The 22207-nt window shown below is 35.2% G+C and overlaps 2 protein-coding genes across 3 annotated transcripts in view; one reads left to right on the forward strand and one right to left on the reverse strand.

Moving 5' to 3' along the window:
• Nucleotides 1–19375, forward strand: part of LOC127841356 (coiled-coil domain-containing protein 130 homolog) — a 33702-nt gene extending 14327 nt beyond the window's left edge. Inside the window, exons 6-7 of one of the 2 annotated variants that reach the window (XM_052370163.1) lie at nt 16832–16970; nt 17915–19375. In XM_052370163.1, the coding sequence (XP_052226123.1) occupies nt 16832–16970; nt 17915–18579 (804 nt within the window). In that variant the 3' untranslated portion in view covers nt 18580–19375. Of the gene's footprint in view, nt 1–486; nt 1358–16831; nt 16971–17914 lie in introns of those variants that run through there. The other variant, XM_052370162.1, reaches the window with a different exon arrangement.
• Nucleotides 3440–5674, reverse strand: LOC127841357 (vitelline membrane outer layer protein 1-like). The gene is made up of 3 exons (XM_052370164.1): nt 5416–5674; nt 4201–4407; nt 3440–3821 (listed from the first exon to the last, which is right to left on the reverse strand). The coding sequence occupies exons 1-3, from the start codon at nt 5593–5595 to the stop codon at nt 3582–3584; spliced, it is 627 nt and encodes a 208-aa protein (XP_052226124.1). The 5' UTR covers nt 5596–5674; the 3' UTR covers nt 3440–3581.
• Nucleotides 19376–22207: the final 2832 nt, after the last annotated feature.

The raw sequence follows: 22207 nt of genomic DNA on the forward strand, positions 1-22207 counted from the left end.
TTTAATTGATATTTGTTACAAACGGTTCAATGTTTGCAATTGCATATACTACAAAGCCTTACAAATCTTAACTCTTTCAGTGCAGGAACCGAATTTTGAAGGCCTGTGCAAACAGTTTGGATCCAGATGAGACGCCACAGAACGTGGCGTCTCATCAGGATCCAAACTGTTTGCTTTTCTGATAGTATTCTTTGAAAAAAATCGAAGAAAATGCTAATTTTAGAAATTTAGCAGACAACATTTAAGCAGACGACAAATTTCCCAGCACGCAAAGGGTTAACGATGACAACTGCACATGCTTGTATGTTTTCAGAAAAGGAAAAATAACGTCCAGTAATACATGTAGTTTCTATATAAGTATTGTTATGTATTATAAGTATGTAAGACATTTGAGCTGTTTATAACACATAACAAAATTCTGTCTGAGAAAGCAAAAAGTCTGATTTTTTATAAATTTTCTTTGAAAAATATATGTGTATATTACAGCCTATGATGAGCGACAGGCCATGAAAAGAAAGGAAATTGAAAGCCGTCCACTATTTGAAAAGACCAAAGTCCCTAAACTTAGCAGTCCAGAGGAGAAAAAGTTAGCAATCATTAAAGAGACTCTGAACTCCAAAAAACAGAGCTCTCCATTTGATAGATCCATTATGCCAGGGATGACAGGCGTTTCCACATTGTCCAAACAAAGCCTGGGTATAAAAAAGAGAGTCAAAAGTGTTGGATCCAATTTTTCATTTAGACGAAATTCCAGTCAATCAGAATCAAGTCTATCTGCATGTTCAGAAGAAAGTAATGATGTGATACACATCGATGACAGTGCAGTTGAAGATTCATCAGCAGGTGTTGATGGAAGTAGTGTTGGCAACCATTTTGGTGAAGGAGATAGACTTGACAGTGTTGTAAGTGGCACCAAGTCTTTTACAGAAAAAACAACTGATGCCACCAATGTTGTTGGCAATAATTTCAGATTAATTTCTGATGAAGAAACTTTTGTAGACAGGCAGACAGACAAACATATGGATACTAGTTCAACAGACTTGAGGCTTGGTTTATCTTCAGAGCAAACTTCAGAAAATCAGTGCAGTGTTGAAAGACAAACTCTGGAAGGCAAAAACAAATATAAACATGTTAGCAATAAAGTGGATGGTACTGTCTCCAAACCAGTAAATGACTACATGATTAATGATGAGCGAAATGATGTTAAAGATAACATTGTTGGCACAAGATGTAATGCATTACAAAAGTCAAGTTTAAGTCTTATCAGTTCTTACAGTGATTCTGAGTCTGAATAAGTAAGGTATGCATGATTGTTTTGCTTGTTATGCTTAATAGAAGAATACATTAGAATATCTTTGTTGAAGATTATTGAAGCAAGAAGAAATAAATAATCATGTATAATCATGTATGTGTTCATACGAAACCATTGAAACATTTTTGCAGCTTTCAAAGTGTAAACAAATATTAAAAGGGCCTTTTCACAGATTTTGCATGTATTGAAGTTTGTCATTACATGCTTTATATTGATAAATGTAAACATTTGATCTAAAAAGCTCCAGTAAAAAATCAAGATTAAAATTAAAAAACGAAAAAAAAGTATCACTCAACAGGGCTCGAACCACTGACCCCTGGAGTCTTGATGTAAAAAGTCTCCCATTTAGACCACTTTGCCATCCGTGCTTATACAATGAAAGTTGTATTTTATACTTAATATATGCAATCCTCGTAGTTTCATAAACTTTTAAGACATCTACAGAACTCTCCAAATTATTAAATCTTTTTGCGTTGCAATGCTTTATAATTTTCAGGTTTTTAAATCGTCAAAAGATGCATATAATGGCTATTTGAGAGCATGGTAAATGTTCAGTATAACTGTGTCCTCACAAATATTCTAACTTAAACGAAAATTTGCGAATCTGAAACAGTTTTTTTTTATTTTGTCAATTTACCAAAACGTGAAAAGGCCCCTTTAAGAGTAGTTTTTACATTAAAACAAAACTTTTCACTATACACTAATACACAAAGTATTGAGCATTCTAGTATGTTGTTACCATTAAGCAATTACTCTACATGGTCATTTGATAGTGACAAATCAAGTAACGACAAATGGAATTAATCTACTGATTAGAATGTGATGCAAAAAGGGCAAAAGCGCAGAGAAATTGCAGTATTTTTGTAACGAAAAGAAAAATGCAATAAGCAACTGCCATATACCGACATAAAATTGTGATCAATATTGAATTATCATAAAGCAATATGATTTGTCATTTTGAGATATGCACTTCTCATTTACCAACATAATTGGATTTGGGAACATGTCTTCCAACATTACCCAAGCAAATGCCACGTCGTTGACACGCTGTACTAATTTATATGTGCGGTATTTGGTTCAAGCACCGAAGACTAAGAAACGACTTTCATCCTAATGGAGCCCCTTAATGGAGTTTCTTAGCAATCGGTGCCCATTTATAGCACGAGGCTATATTCGGCCCTTACAGACCGGTCCTCCCTGTGCATTAGAATGCACATGGGCAATGATGTCTGCGCGTATTAGCGTTTTATAAGGTGAACTTATAACGTCCATACGTTTTTGCTTTGGTAAACTGTAACGTACTACATTGAACATGAAGTATATTTCTAATTAAACTGTTTGGTTTCTAATTAAACTGTTGGTACACTTGCCGATATTTATAAAAGTCATTGACTTAAATACATTATTTAATTTTATTGTTTTATTAATAAGTTTTAATAGTAATTACATTCCATGGCGACGGTAATGAAGTTGTATTTATAAATACTTACTTCCGGTGTATGTATTTTTATCAGGTTATTAAGTGTTAATTGACTAATTTATAATGTGGAATCCCATATAGCGAATGTACATACTCTGCGCAAAAATATAACAAATAACTTTTCTTTAACACTGGAAAGAGTGCGCCGTAGAACTTCAGTGTTGCGTTTATCCGACAGGATCTCATGACAATGTTGAGTAATAATAATAATAATAATATAGAATACAACTTTGATGAATGATACACTTTGGCAAAAGTTAAGACAAACTTCAATCGGACAACTATCGACAATTAGAATAATTAATTTGTGTTTTCATAGTTGAGAACTTCAAGCATGCACATACACTAGGTAACATCGGTTGAAATACTCTATATTAATTGAATCTCGTTCTGGGAAAACTGGGCTTAATGCAAGTGCGTAACAAAGCCGTCCAAAATTAGCCTGTGCAATTCACACAGGCTTATCAGAGACAACTCTTTCCGCCTAAACTCGATTTCCGTTTAGAAGGGACTTCCTTTAAATGAAAAAATCGATAAAAGTGAACAGTTTCGTCCGAGAAGTCACGTAATGGATTTATAGTATCTTTGTTCTTCCGTATTTGATTTAGAGCATGCAGTCACAACAATTATTTCAACGCCATGTGTAATTTTTGAAACATTTTTATTCGAAATTCTTGGTAATGAAATCATTCGAATTTGAAATTTTACCGAAATTGTATTAATATGCTACGAGAGCCCACACAAGTTTTTAATCTCTTCAAATAGAGCGAAAAGAATACGGCGTAGTGTTCAGTCATAACAGCAGAACATCTTAATGTCCGCGAGACTGGTATCGTCTCCGCCGCCCTGGGAGCTCTCGATCTTAGTCTGTATCCCGCAGATGGCCGAATTAGGCGGACACTGGTTGCTCCACTCCCAATTACCCCAAGGCATGCCGCCCTGTGCGATTAGAATCTCACCGGTTGTCCGGGTTTCGAAGAAATTGCATCGAAATTGGATGTCGTTTCCGGCTGTATCGTCTCCACCGCCCTAAACAATCTTAGAAATGTGTTTGTACTGTTCAGTTACTGGAAAACCGATATTTATATTTGTCAACGTCTGTAAAGTTCAATTCGCTCAAAGTCAATGTCGTTTCGTTTTTACGTAGCTTGACTTAAAAGAGTATGAAAACTTATATAATTGCTAAATATAGAATCGGACATTTTATATTGGTTATTGTTATATTGGTTAATTAGAAAAGCAAAATATGAAACAAAGGTGTTACGGTTAATATAGTTATTAATACAGCTGCATAACAGTAAACAGTAACACAAATGAGTTACGAATAATTAAGTTATGAACAAAGTAAGACCTAATGCTATGGTATCATGATTCAAATCCCAAGAATTAAGGAACAATGATTATTTACTTGATCCTGTTCAGCCCGGAAGTTGAACTGAACCATAACCTCTAGGTAATTTTTCACATCCCGTCGACAACGTGTCCATGGAAACCACGTGCCCCAGAGTCCCACGCCGGAAGTGATCTCACCACCGGAAACACCATCTAGATTTTCGCACAGCAACATTACACCATTTAGAGCCGTGTCGTCACCGCGCTGTTGTTCCCCTTCCGTCTGAATATATAATCAGAATGATAAATGTTTTCAAGTCCTAAATAATATGAGTCAATTTGGTAATGAATAAGTTGCGCTTTATATATACACCAATCCTCTACCTCTGATTTAAGTAGTGCAGATATGTAAATTACTGGAATAAGTATTTGCTAATAGAACTGGTGATCTTGCATGCCCAAGAAAAATGTGAGTGGTTCAACTGACCGTATTTATATCTATTGTAGAAAACGGAGAAGCAAACAAAAATATTAAACATTTATGTCTTCTTACATATACATACAATAAATAGTTGTAGGACTGTGACATAATGTCACATAAGAAATTTGAACGTATGACACTGCGTAAAAATGTGAACATACTATTAACTACATAAGATATGTGGACGTCAAATACACATACGATACGTGGGCTTATGACACCACATTCATAATGGAAAAACTAAAGATGTGAATGTTGGATGTCTGCCGCTACAGAAAAAGTGTGAAGATACAAAATCACATTACAAATGACACAAATTCCGCCAAAAATACCAAACGCACGCATACTTAAGTACCAATTAATTTCAAAATTTTGCTTTTACAATAAATATTTTCACACAACTGTGTAGCTGGGGATGTTGTTTGTCATGTTCAAAGGCGTGACTGGCGAAAGGAACAAATTGACACAACTTATTTCATGATTATGGTCATAAGATGCATTTGATGAAGATACCATATACGAAATTAATTTTAATAGTTTAAAAATAGATCCAATCATGATTGTCTTCCTTATCGACGTCGTTCTCTTCCTCATATTCATCATCGACATTATCATCAGATGTAACCACAACTCCACCATCATATGCAGCACCTTCATTTTCATCGCCAAACACATAATAGTGCGGGTTTACATTTGCTTAACCTATCACGAGGGCATAAGAGATGAAGACACAGTAATGTTTATTAAATTTGCAAGATTCAATAGTCACACAAAAATAAAAAACATATACTATAATATATTAATGCCCACCTTAAGTTTATATCCCACCGCATAAAACGACGAAGGACAAAACTGGGGTGCCGACCACGTTCCGAAGGCGACGCCATTTCTGGTTTCCAACACTTCTACAACATTACGCTGCGCAGACTGAAGCAGGAAAGCACTCGCTCTCACTAACATAAGACACAATGTGGCCTGCTGACGTGACATCGAAATGCGTGCTGAACGACTGCTGTCTACCGCATGTAGCACATTTGAAGGACATTGAGATAAGACGCACTTTAAAATCTCTTTCCTAGTATTTTTTTTATAAGTGATATGAGCCATTATTTGCCCGCTGTGTAGACTTAACCATAGGTTTTAAAGTTTATCTTATCTTACCAATCACATGACAGCTTTCAGCGATGCCTATCTACCTTATACTCGTAGTTTGTGTCAAAGATGATTATACATTCCAAACTGTAGGAATCTTACCGTGCACTCAAAATAATGCGTCTAAATTAAGCCAAATAACGGTTCACACTGCATGTTACTTTTTTCCCTAGATAGTTTTGCATATTTAACTCTTCCGGTTTCTGAATTTATATAAGCATCGTCGAATACCGTAACACAATGAATCTAAGATGGAGCAGACATGAAACGTGCATGTTTTGTATATCTGTTTTTATCACGACTTCTTATCTCGTTACCAAGAAGTAGTATTTCCTTGTAACTCTTGGAAACGATTTTATAAGTCGTCGTAACAGCATAAGCAACCAATAATAATATACAGAGTTTGAAAAGCATATTAAAGGGGCCTTTTCATGTTTTGGTAAATTGACAAAATTAAAAAAAAATTCAGAATCGCGAATTTTCGTTGTAGTTATGATATTTGTGAGGAAACAGTAATACTGAACATTTACCACGCGCTAAAATATCCATTAAATGCAACTTTCGACGATTTAAAAACCTGAAAATTATAAAGCGTTGCAACACGAAACGATTTAAGAATTTTGAGAGTTCTGTTGTCATTATATTTTGTGATACTACGAAGATTGCTTATATAAAGAATAAAATACATCATAACTGGCCGAGTGGTCTTAGCGATAGACTTTTACTCCAGGGGTCAGTGGATCGCGCCCAGTTGAGGGTTTCATTTTTTTTCTTTCTTAAAATGTATTCATGTTTGTTTTTCTAAATAGATGTTTTAGATCCAATGTTTACAATTATCCATATAAAGCATTTTATGGCAAACTTCAATACATGCCGAAATCTGTGAAAACGCCCCTTTAAATTGCGATTCTTACCGTTTTGTATCACACAGAAGTATGTTAACCACATTGTAAAATCAATTTTGAATAATGCGTTTAACAACGCATTTCATTTTGTCAGTGAAAAAACTAAGGTTGATATAGCTACAGCTGCTATGGTTACATAAATTATTGCAAACTTAAACCTGGATCCAGTGATAACTAACAAGTATGAAATCAAAGTTGATGAAACTAAGTATGTGGATTGGGGGCCTTGGGAATTCATTTTCGTCAGTCTGTCGGTCTATCCAACCAAAATATCTTGATCCTCAGAAAGTACTGAATCTTGGTTAAGAAACTCAGTACAAAGATTGAGGGTCATACTGAATATGCACGTTATTTCAGGTGTTGACAAGAACTTTGGTCGCTATGGTTAGACATATAATTGAAACTAAAATCTGCATCCTGACATTGGTAAAAAGTACAGAAAATAGGTAACACCAATGGAGGTCCTCTTATTGTGTGGCCATGTAATGTTCTAGTCGACAAAGTCTTGGATTGTTGAAAGGTTGTTGCTGAGTACCATCCAAATCCAATCCTCAGCCTCACTTTTGGACTATTCTTATTGGCTATCAAGCAACAACTTGGGGCATATAGGTATCCAACACCTCCTGTTGCTTACCAATGACCTGAGGTCACAAGACTTACTGGCCAGATAAACTGGCGGTCAGTCTTTGCAAGTTACCAGTTATTGAATATGATTGTTCTTACCTCAGCTATGTTTGAAAGTGACTCAATATGTAACATGCTTTGAGAAAGTTGGGTTTGATGTATGTGCATAAAGTGTTGTTCCAGATTACCCTGTGCAGTTTTCACAGAATAATTAGGGACACACCTTTCTGCTTTTAATGTATATTTTGTTGACAGGAAGATTGTTCTAGAAGAAAATCAAGTTTATGCGAAGATTGTTGTCCCTGATTGGACTGTGCTGATGGCAGAGGCTAATCTGGGACCACAAATTACGCACATGCATTCACACCACTTTTTACAGAGAGAGGCTCATTTGTTTTGACATTTCTGTTATTCAGGAAGAAAAAAAGGCCCACAAGTCAGAGCAAGACGTCGATGCAGCACTGCTGGCAAAGTCGTCACTAGAAATCCCACTACAGAAAGAGACTGCAGACGACATGAAGCTGGCATCCCTGATCAAGTATAGGGCAATATAATGTAGGTTTAAAATTCATTTATACTAAGTTAACACTGATTTAAAACACAAAGGTATTATGAAAAAGCAAAGGAAGCAGCAGTGGTACAGACCAAACCTTTTTTGTAGCTTTGTCCAACTCGGATGGATTTTCAAATTACTTACTAAGTGTCAGGATTGTAATTCAAGGTCATGAATTATCAATTTACTTGTGTACATTGCCATTGTTTGGGACGTGTCTTTGTCAGCCATGATTGGAATTTAAAATATCTAAAAATATTATTGTCATGGGCATGAGGGTAAGAGTTTCATCCACAATACGAAATTAGTCTCAAGCCTTTTGTCTGAGACATAATTTTGTCCAACACAACATCAAATTAAAAAATATCTAATTATTAGCAAAGTTATTCACTGGATTTACATATCCCAGTTCAAGCCCTTCTATCTGCCCATTTGTTGGGCTCTTGCCATTATAAGGCTGTTTTTCAAACTTGTGTTTTCAAGTAAAACAAGAATTTCACACATTTTATACACTTTTTATCGAATTAACATATACAGTGTTTAGAACCTTGATCATATATATGATCTTTTGAATAATTGATATTTGTTATAAACGGTTCCATGTTTGCAATTGCATATACTACAAAGCCTTACAAAGCTTTAAGATGCCAACTGCACTTGCTTGTATGTTTCCAGTAAAGGAATAATAACGTCCAGTAATACATGTAGTTTCCATATAAGTATTGTAATGACAAATTTAGTCTTTGTATTATAATGTCAAGAAGAAGCAAGCTGTTAGTATTATAAGTATGCATGATGTTAGAGCTGTGTATAACACTTAACACAATTTTTTCTGAATAAGCAAATAGTTTGATTGTTTATATATTTTGTTAGATATATTTATGTTTATTTCAGCCTATGATGACCGACAGGCCATGAAAAGAAAGGAAATTGAAAGCCGTCCACTATTTGAAAAGACAAAAGTCCCTAAACTTAGCAGTCAAGAGGAGAAAAAGTTAGCAATCATTAAAGAGACTCTGAACTCTAAAAAAACAGAGCTCTCCATTTGATAAATCAATTATGCCGGGGATGATAGGCGTTTCCACGTTGTCCAAACATAGCCTGGGTATAAAAAAGAGAGTCAAAAGTGTTGGATCGAATTTCATTTCATTTAGACGAAATTCCAGTCAATCAGAATCCAGTATATCTGCATGTTCAGAAGAAAGTAATGATGTGATACAAGTCAACGACAGTGCAGTTGAAGATTCTTCTGCAGGTGTTGATGAAAGTAGCGTTGGTAACAGTTGTGTAGGAGGAGAGGGGCTTGACAATTTTAAAACTGCTAATAAGTCTTTTACAGAAATAACAACTGATGCCAGCCATGTTGTTGGAAATAATTGCAGATTAAATTCTGATGAAGAAACTTTAACAGACAGGCAGACAGACAAACATGTGGATACTAGTTCAACAGACTTGAGGCTTGGTTTATCTTCAGAGCAAACTTCAGAAAATCAGTGCAATGTTGAAAGACAAACTCTGGAAGGCAAAAACAAATTTAAACATGTTAGCAATAAAGTGGATGGTACTGTCTCCAAACCAATAAAAGACTACACAAGATGTGATGCATTGCAAAAGTCAAGTTTAAGTCTTATCAGTGCGTACATTGACTCTGAGTCTGAATAAGTAAGGTGTGCATGATTAGTTTGCTTGTTATGCTTAATAGAAGAATAAATTATAATATCTTTGTTGAACATTATTGAAGCAAGAAGAAACAAATATACATGTATGTGTCCCTAAGAAACCATTGAAACATTTTTGCAGCTTTAAAAGTGTAAACAAATATTAAGAGTAGCTTTTTCATTGAAACAAAACTTTTCACTATACACTAATACAGTATTGAGCATTCTAGTATGTTGTTACCATTAAGCAATTACTCTACATGGTCATTTGATAGTGACAAATCAAGTAACGACACATGCAATTAATCTACTGATTAGAATATGTCACCAAGTGATGCAAAAAGGACAAAGGCGCAGAGAAGTTGCAGTAAGTTTGTTACAAAAAGAACAAGAAACCATCAGAGACGGGTGATGCTCCCTAAAGGTTTATTTTGTCACAATATTGCACTATATATTCAGATAAAAGGAAACGTCTTGAGGGGCATAACTTTGGACAAAATAATACGATGGATGGTTTAGCAACTTAAAAAATTCAAAGGGCCATAACTCTCTAAATAAATAATCTAACCAGAACCCACAAATTACATGCGCATCTCCTCAAGGTAGTTAAGCTTCCCATAAAGCTTCATTGAATTCCAGTCAGTAGTTGGGGACAATATTTGCACTATATGTACAGTTTATAGAAAATTTCAAAGGCCATAACTCTGTGAAAAATTATCCGACCAGAACCGGCTGATAATATTATATCTCTTGGTAGTGAAGCTTCCCATAAAGTTTAATTGAATTCCGGTCATTAATTGCTGAGAAATAACCCGGACAAAAATTGTGCACGGACGGACACACGCACGGACAGACGAAGCGGCGACTATAATTATGCTCCCCCCAAAAATTTTGGGAGAGCATAAAAATGTAAAAAGCAACTGCCATATACAGACATTAAATTGTGATATGTATCAACATTGAATTGTCATAAAGCAATATGATTTGTAATTTTAAGATATGTTATTATCATTTAGCAATATTAAATGGATTTACGAACATTTCTTCTAAATTTACACAAGCAAATGCCTCGTCGTTCACAAGTTGTACTTATTCATGCATGCGGTATTTGGTTCAAGCACCGATCGTCGATAACAGCTCTCCCTAATGGAGTCTGCCTCGAAGCAATCGGTGCCCATTTATAGCACGTGGCTATATTCGGCCATTACAGACCGGTCCTCCCTGTGCAGTCGGTCGCACATTTCAATGAAATCTGCGCGCATAAAGTATTTTATAAGGTGAACTTATAACATCCATACGTTTTTGCTTTGGTAAACTGTAATGTACTACATTGAACATGAAGTATATTTCTAATTTAACTGTTGGGTTTCTTATTAAACTGTTGGTATATTTGCCGATATTTATAAAAGTCGTGAACTTAAAAACGTTATTTAATTGTATCGTTTTATTAATAAGTTTTATTAGTTATTAAATTTCACAGCGACGGTAATGAAGATGTATTTATAAATACTTGTTTCCGGTGTATGTATTTTTATCAGGTTTTAAAGTGTTTATTGATTAATCAGCAATGTGGAATCCCATATAGCGAATGTACATACTTTGTGCAAAAATATAACAAATTAACTGTTAACTCTTCTTTAACACTGGAAAAAGTGCGCCGTAGAACACAGGTACTTGAAAAAAAAATTGGTCCTTATATATATAATAAGAGTAAAGGTATTCAACTATAATTTCACAGGTGTATTGATTAACACAATGCAACAACATGAAAGATCAAACAATGCACACATATGTCGTTGTGGTTGCCAGCAGGAAGGGTCCATCTATGATAAAACACCTTTTATTTGATGAAAATCGTCCAAGTATGTCCAAAACAGCCTAAAGTTTCACAAATAGCACCCCAAAATGAAAGTGTGTAATTCCGAACGTTCAGCTGTCAGCATTGAATTGCATGATGCGGCGTCTCATCTGGGTCTGCGCTGTTTGCTTAAAGGAATTTCTGTAAAAAATATTCTAATTATAGAAATAAATATACTAGACATCCCTAATTTTGGAAATAAATTGTTCCAATTTAGGAGGATGGGAGAGTTCACTAGGCATAAATGGGTTAAGGAACCGTGATTATTTACTTGATCCTGTTCAGCTCGGAAGTTGAACTGAACCATAACCTCTACGTAATTTTTCACATCTCGTCAACAGCGTGTCCATGGAAACCACGTGCCCCAGAGTCCTACGCCGGAAGTGATCTCACCACCGGAAAGACCATCTAGATTTTTGCACATCAACATTACACCATTTAGAGCCGTGTCGTCAACGCGCTGTAGTTCCCCTTCCGTCTGAATATATAACCAGAATAATACATGTAGATAAATGTAGATCTTCAGAACAGAACTCACAGATCAAGGCCTAAATACTATGAGTCCCGTCGGTAATGAATAAGTTGCGCTCTTTATATACGACATTCCTGATTCCTCTATCAGCTACCTCTGATTTAAGTAGTTCAGACATGTCAATTACTGGAATACGTATTTGCTTATAGAACTGGTGATCTGGCATGCCCAAGAAAATGTGAGTGGTTGAACTGACCGTGTGTATATGTCTTGTAGAAAACGGCGAAACAAAAACAAATATTGAACATTTGTATCTTCTTACATATGCATACACGTAAATAGTTGTAGGACTGTGATAAAATGTCACATAAGAACTTTGGACGTTTGACACTACATTACAATGTAAACATATTAAACCACATAAGAGATGTTTACGTCTAATACACGTGAGAAACATGGGTGTATGACACTACATTCATAATTGCAATAATTGCACTGCATTAAAGATGTGAAAGTTGGATGTCTGCCACTACAGACGAAATGTGAAGATAAGAAACCACATTGCAAATACATGACACCAATACCGCCAAAATAGCAAAAGCACGCATAGATCCTCAGACTTAGGTACGAATTAATTTCCAAATTTTATTTGTACAATAAATATTATTAAATATAGGCAGAAGTATAGGGTATTGATCAGGGATGATTATTTGCTTAATAAACTAGCCAGGCAGAAGTTAAGGGTATGGATCAGGGATGATAACTTGCTGAATAAACTAGCCAGGCAGAAGTTTAGGGTATGGATCAGGGATGATTACTTGCTGTATAAACTAGCCAGGCAGATGTTTAGGGTATGGATCAGGGATGATTACTTGCTGAAAAAACTAGCTAGGCAGAAGTTTAGGGTATGGATCAGGGATGATTACTTGCTAAATAAACTAGGTAGGCAGAAGTTAAGGGCATGAATCAGGTATGATTACTTGCTGAAATAATTAGCCAGGCAGAAGTTTAGGGTATGGATCAGGGATGATTACGTCTTGCTGAATAAACTAGCTAGGAAGAAGTTTAGGGTATGGATCAGGGATGATAACTTGCTGAATACACAAGCCAGGCTGAAGTTTAAGGTATGGATCAGGGATGATTACTTGCTGATTAAACTAGCCAGGCAGAAGTTTAGGGTATGGATCAGGGATGATTACTTGCTGAATACACTAGCCAGGCAGAAGTTTAGGGTATGGATCAGGGATGATTACTTGCTGAATAAACTAGCCAGGTAGAAGTTTAGGGTATGGATCAGGGATGATTACGTCTTGCTGAATAAACTAGCTAGGAAGAATTTTAGGGTATTGATCAGGGATGATTACTTGCTGAATAAACTAGCCAGGCAGAAGTTTAGTGTATGGATCAGGGATGATTACTTGCTGAATAAACTAGAAAGGCAGAAGTTTAGGGTATGGATTAGGGGCAGTTCATACATATTTTGAAAAAAAATCAATGTTAATTATGCACAGAAGTATTTATACAAACTGATCTTTTTTCTCAACTGATCACATTAATTTTCCTTTTCCGACGTAATAGGAGGGGACTTAAGGTTTATAGGTCTGTCTGTTTATTTTTCTGTCCATCTGAATTCAGATCTTATGATAACTCAAAGAATTATTCATCTTGGTTGATGTATCTTTTTATGTGATTTGAGAGTCACTATATGTGAGTCAAAAAGTGTTGTTGTTATTGTATAAAACTATTGAAAACTACAATCTGGATGGACTCAAAGAGTATGAAAGCTAGGTTGATGAAACATTGAATGTGGATAGAGACGGGAATATTCACATTATTTCATTTTGTCAGAAAAAACTAAGGTTGAAATGGCTACAGCTGCTACAGATACATAAACTATTGAAAACTAAAACCTTGATCAAGTGATGCTAAAAAGTATGAACGCAAGGTTGATGAAACTTAGCATGTGGATAGAGGGCATTGGGAATTCATTTTTGTCAGTCTGTCGATCTGTCTGTCAGTTGGTCTATCAGACCATAATATCTGGATCCTCAGAAAGTACTTAATTTTGGTTGATAAACTAATACATAGATTAAGGGTCATATTGGATATGCATGTTACCTCAGAGGCTTTCTTTTTCAGGCAAAAAATGTGGTTTATATGATTACCGAAATGAGTGAAAACTAAAATGTTGATCCTGGGACAACAAAAAAGTACTTAAGCTAGGTTGATAAAATTCTGTCTGAAGATTTAGGGCTATAAAGTGAATATGTAAATTGTTCTTTTTTTTGTTGTTATCAGACAAGAACTTTGGTTGCTATGGTTAGACAAATAATTGAAACTAAAATCTGCATCGTGACATTTGTAAAAAGTACAGAAATTAGGTAAAAGACAATTATGGAGGTCTTCTTATTGTGTGGCCATGCATGGTTATGTTCCATCTGGAAAAGTCTTGGATTTTGTAAAAGTAGTTGCTGATGACCATCCCATTCCATTCCTATCACACAGCCTCACTTTTGGACTATTCTTATCGGCTATCAAGCAAACACTAGGGGCATATTGGTATTCAACACCTCCCGTTGCTTACCAATGACCTGAGGTCAGACTTACTGGCCAGATAACTGGAGGTCAGTCTTTGCAAGGTACCACTTAGTGAATATGATTGTACTTGCCTTATCTTTACATTTGAAAGTGACATAATTTGTAACATGCTTTGAGAAAATGGTGTTTGATGCATGTACATAAAGTGTCGTCCCAGATTACCCTGTTCAGTCTACACAGGCTAATAAGGTACAACACTTTCTGCTTTTATTGTAATTTGTGTTGAAAGTAAGACTGTTCTAGACGAAATCCAGTTATGGGGAGAGTGTTATCTCTGATTAGCCTGTGTGGACAGCAGAGGCTAATCTGGTACCACACTTAAGGTTGCGCCACTGTAATGATTTTTCGCGATTTCTTCAAAGATCGAAGAGCCGTTTTACCTGTTTACTTATAGATACATAATTTAAGCAACTACTAAGGTGAAGTTGTGGTGGCCGAGTGGTTAAGACGATAGACTAGACATCTTTTGGGACCTTCCAGCGCAGGTTCGAATCCTGCCGACAACGCATACTTTTTGCGACGCATTTTATTTATTTTCTAATGATATTTGATTTAATATAGCATATAAGCTATGTTTATTGTTGAATTTGTTGCAATTTGTATGCACATTCTTCAATTTTAAAATTAAAACAACATTATGGCCAAATTGGGTGATATACTCCTAAAAATACGAATCATGCATGTTGCATTTTTATTTCAAAAAGTACACGGCAAATCTGTATATTTCTTGGTACTTTTATGCCCCCGGTAGGGTGGCATATAACAGTTGAACTGTCCGTCACAAAGTGTGTCAGTATGTGTGTATGTCAGTCTGTCCGTCCGTCCGAAAAAACACTTTAACGTTGGCCATAACTTTTGCATCATTGAAGATAGAAACTTGATATGTGGCATGCATGTGCATCTCACGGAGCTGCACATTTTAAGTAGTGTAAGGTGAAGGTCAATGTCATCCTTCAAGGTCAAATGTCTAATATATGGCGTCTGTCCGTCCGTCCAAAAACTTTAACATTGGCCATAACTTTTTTTACTATTGAAGATAGCAACTTGATATTTGGCATGCATGTGTATCTCATGGAGCTGAACATTTTAAGTGGTGAAAGGTGAAGGTCAAGATCATCCTTTAAGTTCAAATGTCAAATATATGGCGTCTGTCCGTCCGAAAACTTTAACATTGGCCATACCTTTTTCAATATTGAAGATAGCAATTTGATATTTGGCATGCATGTGTATCTCACGGAGCTGCACATTTTGAGTGGTGAAAGGGGAAGGTCAATGTCATCCTACAAGGTCAAATGTCTAATAAATGGCGTCTGTCCGTCCGTCCAATATTTTAAACATTGGCCTTAACTTTTTCACTATTGAAGATAGCAACTTGATATTTGGCATGCATGCATATCTCATGGAGCTGAACATTTTGAGTTGTAAAAGGTGAAGGTCAAGGTCATCCTTTAAGGTCAAATGTCAAATATATGGCGTCTGTCCGTCCGAAAACTTTAACATTGGCCATAACTTTTTCAATATTGAAGATAGCAACTTGATATTTGGCATGCATGTGTATCTCATAAAGCTGCACATTTTGAGTGGTGAAAGTTCAAGGTCAAGGTCATCCTTCAAGGTCAAAGGTCAAAAAATAAAATAATTTCAAAGCGGCGTTCTCATGAAGCTGCACATTGTGAGTGGTGGAAGTTCAAGGTCAAGGTCATCCTTCAAGGTCAAAGGTCTAAAAAAAAATCAAAGCGGCGTTCTCATGAAGCTGCACATTTTGAGTGGTAGAATTTCAAGGTCAAGGTCATCCTTCAAGGTCAAAGGTCAATTTTTTTTAATTTCAAAGCGGCGCAGTAGGGAGCATTGTGTTTCTGACGAACACATCTCTTGTTGCTGTATACAGTGCTTCTATAAAAACTAAGTTCAAAATATTACTTAAATTTTGAATTTATGACACTTTGTTTTTAACCAACCTAATTTCTACTTGGCTGAAAACACTTACATTTAATGGCGCTATTCCATGGATAACAAGTTATAAAAAAGAACTGTCTGTAAAGAATACTTATTTCATCTTGTTTAAACTTTAAACACCTTTCTTTACTGCATCTGTACACACCAACTGCATGCCCATATTTGGAAATCTGGATGAATTATGGAACTTTCATATACCACAGGGTTGAAAATAAACTGGACAAAGCCGAGCGTGGGGGTGGTTTTGACAAAGTCAGTATTGTTTTTAAAAAGCATAAAAAGCCTACCTAAAATGTGCATGTAATTCAGTGAAATGATGCTGATTAAGAAAATTATACATTAGATTATATTTGGAAAGGTGCCCATTACAGTGGGGCTACCTTAACACACATGCATTACAACCCTTTTCACAGAGGAAGGCTCATTTGTTTTGACATTGCTGTTATTCAGGAAGAAAAAAAGGCCCACAAGTCAGAGCAAGACGTGGATGCAGCACTGCTGGCAAAGTCGTCACTAGAAATCCCACTACAGAAAAAGACTGCAGACGATGTGAAACTGGCATCTCTGATCAAGTATAGGGCTTTAGAATGTAGGTTTAAAATTCAATTATACTTAGTTAAAACTGATTTTGAACACAAAGATGTTATGAAAAAGCCAAGCAAGCTGCAGTGGTACAGACATAACCTATTTTCAAAGTACTTGGAAAGTGTCAGGATCGCAAGTCAATGTCATGAATTATTAATTTACTTGTGGACATTGTTAAGGACATATATTTGTCAGCCATAAATGGAATTTAAAATATCTAAAACATTATTGTGATGGGCATGAGAGTAAGATTTTCACCCACAATAAACACTCCCTTAGGCTAGTTTAAAGGTTTATGTCATATTTCAAAAGCATAAATAAAGTATAAGAAATTAGTCTCCAGCCTTTCTTCTGAGAGATAATGTTTTCCAACACGACATCATTTTTTAAAAATATATAATTATTACTATAATGAGGAAAGGTATTCACTGGGTTAACATATCCCAGTTCAAGCCCTCCTCTTGGCCCGTTTGTTTGGCTCTTGCCATTATGAGGCAGTTTTCCAAACTTGTGTATTAAAGTTAGACAAAAATTTAACACATTTTATTAACTTTATATCCAACCAACATATAAAGTCTTAAGTACCTTGATAAATAGTAATTCACATATATGATCTTTTAAATCTTGATAGATATTTGTTAAAAACGGTTCAATGTTTGCGATTGCTGATAATTCAGAGCCATATAAAGCTTTACGATGCCAACTGCACTTGCTTGTATGTTTTCAGAACATGAAAAATTACGTCCAGTAATACATGTAGTTTCCATATAAGTATTGTAATAAAAAATGTAGTCTTTGTATTATCATATCAAGAAGAAACAAGCTGTAAGTATTATAAGTATGTATGACGTTTGAGCTGTGTATAACACATGACAAAATTGTCTCTGAGAAAGCAAATAGTTTGATTGTATATATATTGTCTTTGAAAAATATATGTGTATATTCCAGTCTATGATGAGCGACAGGCCATTAAAAGAAACAGTCCACTATTTGAAAAGATCAAAGTCCCTAAACTTAGCAGTCCAGAGGAGAAAAAGTTAGCAATCATCAAAGAGACTCTGAACTCCAAAAAACAGAGCTCTCCATTTGATAGATCCATTATGCCAGGGATGACAGGCGTTTCCACATTGTCCAAACAAAGCCTGGGTATAAAGAAGAAAGTCAAAAGTGTTGGTTCCAATTTTTCATTTAGACGAAATTCCAGTCAATCAGAATCCAGTATATCTGCATGTTCAGAAGAAAGTAATGATGTGAAACAAGTCAACGACAGTGCAGTTGAAGATTCTTCAGCAGGTGTTGATGAAAGTAGCGTTGGTAACAGTTGTGTAGAAGGAGAGGGGCTTGACAATTTTAAAAATGCTAATAAGTCTTTTACAGAAATAACAACTGATGCCAGCCATGTTGTTGTAAATAATTGCAGATTAAATTCTGATGAAGAAACTTTTACAGACAGGCAGCCAGACAAACATGTGGATACTAGTTCATCAGACTTGAAGCTTGGTTTATCTTCAGAGCAATCTTCAGAAAATCAGTGCACTGTTGAAAGACAAACTCTGGAAGGCAAAAACAAATATAAACATGTTAGCAATAAAGTGGATGGTACTGTCTCTTAACCAGTAAATGACTACACAAGATGTGATGCATTGCAAAAGTCAAGTTTAAGTCTTATCAGTGCGTACATTGACTCTGAGTCTGAATAAGTAAGGTATGCATGATTGTTTTGCTTGTTATGCTTTATAGAAGAATACATTATTGTCCCCTACCGGTTTCACCGGAGGGGACTTGTGGTTTTCGCTCTGTGTGTCTGTCTGTCTGTCTGTGAGTCTGTCACACTTTTCTGGATCCTGCGATTACTTTAAAAGTTCTTAATATTTTTCCATGAAACTTGAAACATGGATGGATGGCAATATGGACATTATGCACAGCATTTCATTTTGTTCCTAATTCAAAAATTTTGGTTGCTATGGCAACAAATAGACTAGAAATATTGATGAAAAGGGTGGTTTTCTGGATCCTGCGATAACTTTAAAAGTTCTCATTATTTTTTCATGAAACTTCAAACATGGATAGATAGCAATATGGACATTATGCACGTCATTTCATTTTGTTCTTACGTCAAAAATTCTGGTCGCTATGGCAACAAAAAAATATACAAACAGGCCTTTTCCACCCTATGCCATGAGTCCGAATTTCGGCCCCATTCCCAATGCAAATCTGGTTGTTTTTTCCAATTGAAAAAAAAACAACAACCAAATTCCCAAAAAAATAACAAAATATTTTTTTATTTTTTTTTAAACCTTTAAATATATAAGTTAACCTGATCCAGTGTAGAAATTAGAAAAATATTGCATAATTAAATTATCTGTCGCCCTGAATTTGTTTTAAAAACAGTAAAATATGTAAAATTGATTATTTAAGATTTTCTTATTATTCTCCAAAGTCCGGCATTTCGCGCGATTATTTTCCCCTCAAAAAAGGCCAGGCCCTTTCCTCAAAATCATATTAAAACACCTGCACTTATGACACATGTTCATAATATTTTGTAAAATTTTAATTAAATGTTATCAAAATAGTCTTTATTTACCAGTTAACAGCTTCTTTCAAATATAAGAAACACTATTTACATGCGATTATTTTTCCCAATTGAGCCAGTTTTGTGATTTTTTTTTCCAAAATGGGATTTTACACGACGCGAAATTCCCGAAATTCCAGTGTGGCGTTTTCCCAATATGGAGCGGAAAAGGCCTGACAAAAATTATGACAATGGTGGAATTTCTGACAATGGTGGATCCGGTATGGGACATATATTGCTTGGCAATAGTCTTGTTATTTCTGTGTTGAAGATTATTGAAGCAAGAAGAAATAAATAATCATGTATGTGTCCATAAGAAATCATTGAATTTTTTTTTGGAAGCTTTCAAAGTGTAGACAAATATTAAGAGTAGTTTTTTCATTAAAACAAAACTTTTCACTATACACTAATACACAAAGTATTGAGCATTCTAGTATGTTGTTACCATCACGGAGCGTATATTGTCTCATCTAGAGTCCGTGTTACCATTAAGCAATTACTCTACATGGTCATTTGATAGGACAAATCAAGTAACGACAAATGCAATTAATCTACTGACTAGAATGTGTCACCAAGTGATGCAAAAAGGACAAAGGCGCAGAGAAGTTGCAGTATGTTTGTAACAAAAAGAAAAAATGCAATAAGCAGCTGTCGTATCAACCTGGAATTGGCATGACGCCAACTGTCAATCAAATCCTTATCTACGAATTGATCTACCAATCAGCGATCGATTAATCGGGCGCGCGAGTTAGCAACGAACTGTCCTCCATTTTCCTAAACAAGCTATGTCTAGGTTCACTTTTATTTCAACGAGTTTCTTTTGTTTTCCTCTTTAAAAAACGTAGATTAATATGGTTAAACGGTGTCAATGGGTATTATGGAACTCGGACAATCGATATCCTGAAAGATAAGTTGGTGGCATTGAATTGATATCGTTTCCAAAGCCGAAAAGAGATCTTGAGAAGTGTAAGAGATGGATAAATGCATGCGGTCGTCCCCACGAACAACTGAACGTCAATACTGTCAAAGACAATAACAATATATTTTTATCGAATATACAAGCAGATTTAAATAGTTTATGTTATCGATCTGATCATCACATAATAGTTCATGTTTTTGATGAATAGCAGCAATTATCATCTGCATTACTTTACGAGAAATAAAACCCAGCATGAAGCCTAATTCATGCTGTGTTTTATTACTCTGATAGTAATGCACTTAATTGTCATCATACATGTTATTAGAAGGTGACACGTGATATCTTATCTTATTAACGGTATCTACACATGTGCAGACACGTGGTGTCACCAATAAACGCTTTTAATCCACACTTGGAGCTCGAATGCCTAGTTCTCATTTTTCAACGAGTTTCGTTTATTTTGTTCGGATAAAAAGCGGAAATGAAATATGGCAAAAACGGTGTAAATAGGGTCTATGTAACTATGACATTTGGTATCCAGAAAGATAAGTTAGATGAATTAAATTTATACTATTTCCAACGCGGGATGCGGTCTTGACAAGAGCGAGTGGAAGCTTCAATGTGTAAAATTACAGAGATCCCCCTTATAGAACATTAATTTATTTCAAAAACTGGAAATGTCATGTATTAAAGCAATAACTAAGCATTATTGAAGCGGGACTGCGATATATATATATATATATATATATATATATATATATATATATATATATATATATATATATATATATATATATATATATATATATATATATATATATATATATATATATAACGTGTATGCGGTATTTGGTTCAAGCACCGATCGTCAATAACAGCTCTCCCTAATGGAGTCTGCCTCAAAGCAATCGGTGCCCATTTATATCACGTGGCTACATTCGGCCATTACAGACCGGTCCTCCCTGTGCAGTCTGTCACACAATTCAATGAAATCTGCGCGTAAAAAGTCTTTAATAAGGTGAACTTATAACATCCATACGTTTTTGCTTTGGTAAACTGTAATGTACTACATTGAACATGAAGTATATTTCTAATTAAACTGTTGGTTTCTTATTAAACTGTTGGTATATTTGCCGATATTTATTAAAGGGATCTTTTCACGCTTTGGTAAATTGACAAAATTGAAAAAAGTTGTTTCAGATTCGTAAGTTTTCGTTTTAGTTATGATATTTGTGAGGAAACAGTAATACTGAACATTAACCATGCTCTAATATAGCCATTATATGCATCTTTTGACGATTTTAAAACCTAAAAATTATAAAGCGTTGCAACGCGAAACGATTGAATAGTTTGGAGAATTCTGTTTTTGTCGTTAAATTTTGTGAAACTACGAAGATTGCTTATATAAGGTATAAAATACATCAAGGATGTATACTCGGCGGAATAGCTCAGTAGGCTAAAGCGTTTTTACTTCAGGACTCTGGCAGGATTCCAGGGGTAACTGGTTCGAAACCTGCTCCGGGCAATGTTCTTTTCCTTTTTTTATTTTTTTTCTTGATTTTTTACGGGAGCTTTTACAATCCAATGTTTACATTTATCAATATAAAGCATTAAATGAATAAGTTAAAAAAATTCCAAAATCTGTGAAAAGGCCCCTTTAAAGTCGTATACTTAAATACATGATTTAATGTTATCGTTTTATAAATAAGTTTTAATTATAATTAAATTTCATGGCGACTGTCATGAAGTT

The sequence above is a fragment of the Dreissena polymorpha genome, chromosome 8 (genome assembly GCF_020536995.1).
Source record: "Dreissena polymorpha isolate Duluth1 chromosome 8, UMN_Dpol_1.0, whole genome shotgun sequence".
NCBI lineage: Eukaryota > Metazoa > Mollusca > Bivalvia > Myida > Dreissenidae > Dreissena > Dreissena polymorpha.